General features: G+C 47.0%; 2 protein-coding genes across 4 annotated transcripts; one reads left to right on the top strand and one right to left on the bottom strand.

The window, feature by feature from the left end:
* Positions 1-22: 22 nt before the first annotated feature.
* LOC125528019 (GDSL esterase/lipase At3g48460-like) lies at positions 23-298 on the top strand (the record flags this gene model as incomplete). Its single annotated transcript, XM_048692532.1, is given in 1 exon segment — positions 23-298. A coding segment is annotated over 1 exon segment (80 nt), but the record flags the coding sequence as incomplete, so codon positions are not given.
* A 26-nt stretch (positions 299-324) lies between these two features.
* On the bottom strand, positions 325-4,271 carry LOC125528017 (serine/threonine protein phosphatase 2A 57 kDa regulatory subunit B' theta isoform-like). Of its 3 annotated transcripts, none has more exons than XM_048692530.1 (4): positions 4,059-4,271; positions 2,256-3,654; positions 902-1,276; positions 325-808 (listed from the first exon to the last, which is right to left on the bottom strand). In XM_048692530.1, exons 2-3 carry the CDS (start codon positions 3,429-3,431, stop codon positions 917-919), a joined length of 1,536 nt encoding a protein of 511 aa, XP_048548487.1. In that variant the 5' UTR covers positions 3,432-3,654; positions 4,059-4,271; the 3' UTR covers positions 325-808; positions 902-916. The 3 variants fall into 3 exon arrangements, with proteins under 3 accessions (XP_048548487.1, XP_048548488.1, XP_048548486.1); XM_048692531.1 differs by having other exon boundaries at positions 325-805; XM_048692529.1 differs by having other exon boundaries at positions 325-1,276.
* Positions 4,272-7,580: the final 3,309 nt, after the last annotated feature.

Below are 7,580 nucleotides of genomic sequence, written 5' to 3'. Positions count from 1 at the left end.
AAGGTCGGCGCCGGCATCTTCGTCCGCGACGCCGCGGGCACCTTCATCCGCCCATCCTTCGGCTCCCTGCTCGCCGCCGCCAGGAAAGGCCACGGCAACTGAGCGAGCGCCAGCATCATCATCATCATCATCATCTTCAGCATTCAGCAGCAGCAGCAGTCTTGTGGTGGCTGTTGTAATTCAGTTGAACTGTGACCAGCACCTTGTTCTGAATCCAGTGTGATTTGTGAGACAGATGTAGTTGACGCTATGGCGACGAACAGCGAATTTTAATAAAGAGTATCCTAGAGTTTCATCAGGTTAAAATGGCCAATTCAGAATTCCTCCAACAAGACAGAACGCCATATAATAATAATAAAATGAATGCACCTCACACGTTCTGTGAGAAAATATTTTGGTTATATTGTACAGGAAAAGAAAACTTTGCTTCCATTTTTTACAACCATGCCGACTCGAGAACAACCATGACTCGTTTTGAAATGAAGACCGACTTCTCTCTACCTCTCTAACTAGAGATCTACCCACCAACAACAACGACCGACCATTTGCTTCCACAACAAACCCTTCCATGGGAGAAACAGACTGTGACCGAATTCCGACAAGGATAAAGGATATAGCAATGAACCGCAGATCTCAGCATGCCGAGAGAAGCCGCCGAGGCTCAGGACCAAGAAATGATGATGCTCCCGTGCTGCGCCAAACCCACCACCTGGCTTCTCAGATCTCCTGTCGATTTGCCTGCCTAATATACCTTGTATATACAATTCAATCATGTACAATGTTTCACGAATCTCTGGAGGACCCCCTACTGATTCAAGAAATTCTTACATTAGACACAATTGCACGAGCTACAAACTACCCAGCAGAAAAAGAAAAGAAAAGAAAAGGAGAACATCTTTACCACTTGAATAATTAGCTACACAGCTGAAGATTGACGGGGTAAGGTTCGATGGACGAGCACAGCCTCTCCACTGGTTGCTCTTGATGACGCAATCTCTTCTAGGCGTTTCCATGTGGCTTCTTGCTTCAATTTATTCTCCTTCTCTTTGGCTTTGGCTTCTTCGTATTTCCGCAGACACTCGGTGTACAGTCCGGCGTCATGATCAGAGAACAATTTGCGCACATTAAGAGTGAGGCTTTGCACAGCTGGGTTCCAGTGCCCGCTGGAATTTCTCTCCAGTGCAGGGAATATGATAGGCAATATCACCTTGCTGTTTTGTTTGATCAAACTCTCGATATGGTCATTGTTCCACAAAAACAATGATCTCTCAGCAACCTGGAAGTGGCATAAGCACCATTAGCTACAATTCACCAGTTAATGATATACTCTGGTTCTGCGACTTCAAGCATGCTAGCATGTGCATTCATGAGTGCCTTCTCCAACAACAAAGTAAAGGTTCTATTCACATAATCATGAAGAATGAGAATAAAGAACCAGAAGCATCAGCTTTTCAAAATTCTGACAGATTCAAGATGTGCCACAAGGGCTTTTGATGGAATAAAGTGCAAGTGAAGTCCCTGAATTAGGCCATAGGATAATGGCCCACACGAAACAGACATCTCCTAAACAGAATCTTGTCAGGTGCCCATTGTAGGCAAAAGCCATAAACAGCTGATAGAGTTTGCTTCTGTGACAATGTCACTAACCAGAGAACTGCCAAACCATTATTAAAACTAATCGTATAAGTTTTACTTTGGCATATTTATTCTGCTAGCATGTTTCAGTCATAGTGCTGGGAGCCCAGCAGTGCTCCATGACGACTTAAACATGCAGCATTTATGTCTAAAATTAAATAAAAAACGGCTTTTTGGCGAAGCTGTGATGTCAGAGATTGCGTGCAGCACCGCACTGCGTGTCATTAGCACAAAATAACAGGGCGCTCTAAAAAAGGAGGCCCTGAAAGTAAACGGAAAAGTATGGAATAGAGAAAACTATCACAAAAGTGTCGTTTCAAATACAAAGCAGTGAGCTGGAAATATGACATTCCGTGCAATAAGGTAACGTGTGCACTAATTCTAGACAGACCAGCCACCGGATAAATTGACACAATACAAATACTAAATCTGCACTACCATGTCTTGAATAGAAACATAATAAATAAAATGAGATTTTATCACTATTTATTTGTTACCTATCCAGGGACAAAAGGACAGATCAAAATTACACAACAGAAGAAATGGAAAATGAAGCATCAAGCAACACAAATAGATGTATACTTCTAATAAAAAAAGGTACCGTGTGCGGTTAATATTACCTGAAAGTGAGAGCTGTTCAGACAACGTGCAATCTGGCGGAAAAGAGGAACCATGCATTTCTGAAACTCTGCAGGCTGTGTAGCTTCTAGTATCTCTTCTAACTCTCCCAAAAACATCACCTCCTTGTTGCTGTTTGTGATGGGCCAATATTTCAGTAGGCCCCTGATAACTGTGTCTGAAAGTTTACAATCTTTTTCAACGAACTGCGTAATGCAGTAAGACAACTGTTGATGGTACATTGCAATGCACTTTGGCTTGTGAAGTGGAATCAAGGCCCTGATAAGGAACAATTTATGCTCTTCCTTAAGTGGCAACGCAAACCCGTTGATGATGCTCCCTAAGATCTCCAGTAGCTCTGCAATTCCATTGTGCTTTTCAGTTTCGTAGATGAACTGGTAGAAGGTGTTGTTGATGGCTTTCCTAATAACTGGCCGATGAACCATGAACTTTCCATAGACACGATGGAGTATCATCTTGAGGTACTCTCTCTCCCTGGGGTCTTCAGAGTCAAAGAGATCAAGTAGCCTGAGGACAAAGGAATGATCGATGTACCTTTTAGCCAGCTTGGCATCAGTCTCCGGAGACTGAATGAACCTCAAGAACAACTCATAAACAATCTGCAAGTGCGACCAAGCAGGGTCCATCACAGGCTCATCCTCATCCAAATCATAGGCTGAAATGTTGTTCTCCCTGGGAGGGGTGGTCAGCGTCCTGAACAGGTTCAGAGAAACCATCCTCGTGGTCTCCTGCATAACTATCTCCGGAAACTTCTGATTGGCCGAGGCGACATAGTCCACGAGCTCCAACAGAGTTTGTCGTTTTACTTCCTTCTCCTTCATGCTCTTTGTCGGGTCGCTGAAGTCAAACGTGACGCAGCACAGGTTCAGTTTCTTGACAAAGAGGTTATTCTTCTCGGCGTTGGGGACATCCTTAAAGCCCGGGAGCAGCTCGAAGGCCGATGAATTGCCATTGTTGACCCTCGAGTTGTTTCCGTTACCCGGATGCTGGCCGCCGCCGTAGCTGAGCCCAGAGCTGGAGATAATTGGCGTGTGGCCGGATGCCCTCTCCGCGCCTCTCGGAGGGTTGGACACGGAGGCGCCTGACCGTCCGATCGGATCCTTGTCCCCGGACTTGGACGGCTTCTTAGGGAACCGCCCAAGGATCTGCTTGATCATACTACCACCCAGATCAGTCCAAATCTCCCCGACACGGACGCCGAATTAAGCTGCCTCGTCCCCTGGGTCCCCGGCAGCAGGAGGTGCCACCTCACCCTGCTGCTGCTGAACAGTAAACCCTAGGTCCGTCGCAGCACCACAGCGGGGAGCCGAGCTGTGCCTCCACCCACACCCAGAGCTGGCGTGTCCGGCGAGGCAGCGCGCCGAATCGAGCGCCCCCGACCTGCGACAACGAAATTGACAGGTGAGAAACATCAGATCACGATAAGATCGCGCGAGGCACGCTCTCCGCAGGATCACGCGCGCGGCAGTCAATCTACGGAAGGGCGGAGCCAAAGCAGCCCGCATCGCGAAATGGAGAACAGTCCGACGGCATCTAGAGTAAATCCCACCCATACAGAGGGGAAAGAATCCCGAGAACTCTGACAAATCCCCCACTACCGCGACCGCGACCAAAAAGGCGGCGGGGGCCAAATCTGCCCGCACCGCCGGCCGAGCCGGGAGCCTACTAGCGCAACAAACCACCGGCCGGATACATCCGAGGCCGCGCGCGGCCAACGCAGCAGCACCCACGCGCCCACGGCGAGGCGAGGCAGCACGCGACGGCGCTGACCGCTGAGCACGTACCTGTGCCTCCGAGGAGCGGGCGGAGGGAGGGAGGAGTCAAGCGGAGCGCGGCGGTGGTTGGGTCCGGTCGGTGGGGCGGCGCGGCCGGTGGGAAGAAGCAGTCGCTGGAGGAGGAAGACGGGGACGGAGGGAGGACTCGGAACTTGGACCTTCTCTCTCTACTTTTCCTCCGCAAAAGAAAATGGCGGAGTTTGTTGGGGCGCGGGTGACGTGGCGTAACGCGTCGCTTTTCCCCCCTCTCTCTCCTCCGAAAAAAAATGAAAAACAAATCCGTGGGCACGGCAGTTGGGCCGGGTCGCTTTTCTTTTCTTGTGCGATGCTAGGCTGGCCGCCCGCCCGCCCGCCCGCTCCCTTCCTTCCGTTAAGCCGTCATGTTCCCTCCGGAAAAAAAAAGTTAGGCCGTCGTGAGATTGGCTACAGGCTAGAGAAGAAATAAATCATGAGACCGCCACCGTCTCACGTGCTCCACACTACTGCTCGTTAATTCATGATTCATTGGTTATTATTAAGTACCCAACGACTCCGCTGCGAACGAAGCTGCCTACTCCTCGTGTCATCATTAATTAGCGGGCCGCGGTGTTACAGCTAATCCGGAAAGCCAACGAGGCCGGATCTGCATGCACACTAACGCCCGGCCATTTTTAGAATTAGATGATGCCTCGCGCGTTGTTGCGAAAATGAGGTCTTGGTTATATATGAAACCTGAATATTTGAAATGATAGTTTTTGAACGAATGTACGAATTAAATATTAATAGCATAATAGAATGGAATTTTTCATGCATGCATGTTTGCATGTTGAGGTGGATTTTTATTATGAATAGTTGCATGTTTAGGTGGACCTTTCCCATGAATGTTGAATGATGAGGTGGCATGCTTGCATGTTGAGAGAAATATGTTAATGGGGGCTAGCTATTTAGATATAGAAGATTGATGATGACTTGCTCGCTCCAGTTTCAATTCCCCGAGAAGCAAAATGCGCTGGTACCATTTGAACGGAAGGTTTGGAATGGAAAACAAAAATGTCATGCGCCGAGGGGGGGAATTCACAATCTTGACGAACAACCGGGTGGACTTGCTAGAGCGAAAGCGAGGTCTTATCATGCATGTAAAGATGTGAATTTCATCAAGTGAAAGATGTTTGAAGGTCGTTGAGTTTATCGAAACTATGTTACTACATCGGTAGTGCTGTCGAATCTTGATCTCCATGAAGGGTGGTGTTTTGCAAGGACAACACTCCTTAGTTCATCGGATGGTGAGTGGAAGGATCTCAAGATTTAGATAGAGACTGTCGTATCGCAAGAGGAGGTACGAGTTAGAAAGATCGCGGAGAGATCCCGTACCGCAAATTACATGATTATTTCAGCATTGGTAGAGGCAAAAGGTGTAGGTAGCACCATGTATCACCCCGTGAAAACCTAAGAGCGAACCGACAAAAATGACACGTGGGTTGACAACCGACATCGGTCAAAATCCTGTGACGGAATCAACTAATTTACCTATCCAAAACTGTTTCAGACTGCTTTATAACCCAAGAGCGGACCAACAAAAATAACACATGGGTTGACAATCGAGGCAGGCACAAATCTTATGACGTAATCAACTAATGAACTACCCAAAGTTGTTTGTGCATATTGTCTTATAAGTGAGAGTGAATTGCAAAAAAAACCACCACATTTGGGGCATCGATTACAGAAAACCACGAGGTCGCTAATCATTTGCAAAAAACACCGCACATTCAGTAAACTTTTTGCAGTGTGCACTGATCGACCGATTTGCTTCGTTTGAGTGCGTTTCCGACAGATGGGGCCCGGTTTCCCCCTACGTGGCATAACGGACGGCAAACGGCGCCGTCTGGTCGAGACGACTTGGTCGGCTCGCGTCGGACCGGCCGACCGCGCCGCCCCCACTCCACTTCTCACTCACTCGCTCCTCTGCTCTCCCTGGGGCTTCCATGGGGAAGGCGAAACCTGGCGGCGGCGACGGCCGCGGCGGAGCTTCCGCTGGCGATGCTGGTGGTGCTGGAGATCCACTGGAGCTCTCCGGGAGCTCGAATCCTTCTCAGGCGGTGCCTCCTCCCCAATCCCCGGACCCGCAGTACACGGCGGCTAGGGCATTTGCCAAGGCGGTGAAGGCAAATCCGACAGGCAGCCAACACTTTGCATCCTCCTTCGGCGGTGTGGTGTAAGCCATCCATCCTCTCCCCCTCCTCACTGTTTCCTTGTTTCCCCGATCTGGATTCTAGGGTTAGGGTTCTAGGACAAGTACAGAGTTGGGGATTATGTTGTTGGTATTTGGTTTGGATTATTGTGTGTAATGTTAGTGAACTGCAAATTAGCTTGCCCTTAATTATTCAGTCATGCTAACTGAATGTTATCTGTAATGTTTGGGTTCTAGGGTTAGGATTATTGGGTTACAGTAATGGTTTGGAGTGCAAATTAGTTGTAACACTAGTTTTCAACTTACACAGTAGTTTAACATAATTGCACTGCTCAGTCTTCCTAACTAAGATGTTTTTAACTTAACTTTAACATTAGTTTAACATAATGGCTCAGTAGTTTCAACTGCAATTGCACACTAGTTTTGAACATAATGGCTCAATAGTCAGTTGTTTTAACTGAATTGTTTAACACTAGGTTTACTGAATTTTATCTGTATTGTTCAACACAAGTTTTTATCTGAATGTTAACAACTATGTTAAATGAACTAGGTTGGATGATGAAGAATGGGAAGTGAGGTTCCATTTCTTTGATAGAGATAATTTGGAAAGAACCATTTGCTTATTAGACATAACATATTGGAATCTTATTGCACTAATAGAGTTGGAAGGCTTTAGTTCAAGAGATTATATGTATTATGTCAGAGATCGAGGAGTTGGGGTGTCAGGAATGGAAGAATTAACTGATGATGACAAGGTTGAAGAAATGTTGGATGACATATGAAGTAAAGGAAATAATGTGGTTAACATTACAGTCATGAGAAGTGATGCACCCACACCAGCTGACCTGAACATTGGTCATGTTTATGAAGAGTAGGTCCCTTTGTTTGAATTAGGTGTACCACTTGTCTATGAGGTAGATACTTCAAGAGTTCTTTTCCCCAGTCCAGTTAAGCCCCAACCACAGCCTGTCCAGGTCATGAACACCCAGGAGAGTTCATGTTTGAAGCTTAAGGGTCCAAGTGAACCAGAGTTTGCATTGGACTATGGTAGTGAGAGGCATGAGTACTTCATGGAGACAGACCAAGATCAAGAGAAGATTGAGAAGATGATGGAGCAGAGGAGGAATGAAGAGATTGAAAAGTTTAGGACCAATAAGAAACAAAAAGAGAAGTACAAGGAAGCAAAGAGAAAACTTCCAGAGCTGCTTGCTGAAGAGTTCACTGACAGTGATAGTGACAATGAGATTTTAGAAGATGAAGACATAATAGCTAGGCTGGAGGCAATGAAGAGGCATAGAGCTGATCCTCTCAATCACTTTGAAGGAGACACTGATGTAGAAGAGCTTTATGAACCAGATGAGGAG

This window comes from Triticum urartu, unplaced genomic scaffold (assembly GCF_003073215.2).
Source record: "Triticum urartu cultivar G1812 unplaced genomic scaffold, Tu2.1 TuUngrouped_contig_4573, whole genome shotgun sequence".
NCBI lineage: Eukaryota > Viridiplantae > Streptophyta > Magnoliopsida > Poales > Poaceae > Triticum > Triticum urartu.
The sequence above is the reverse complement of the archived record's forward strand: the minus strand, read 5'-3'. Positions and strand labels throughout refer to the sequence as shown.

Excerpts from the sequence above, each read along its gene's own strand:
- LOC125528017 (XM_048692529.1), bottom strand. The coding sequence starts at position 3,431 with ATGATCAAGCAGATCCTTGGGCGGTTCCCTAAGAAGCCGTCCAAGTCC. Across the intron at positions 1,277-2,255 it reads TGAACAGCTCTCACTTTCAG|GTTGCTGAGAGATCATTGTT; the intron begins GTAATATTAACC and ends TGCCACTTCCAG.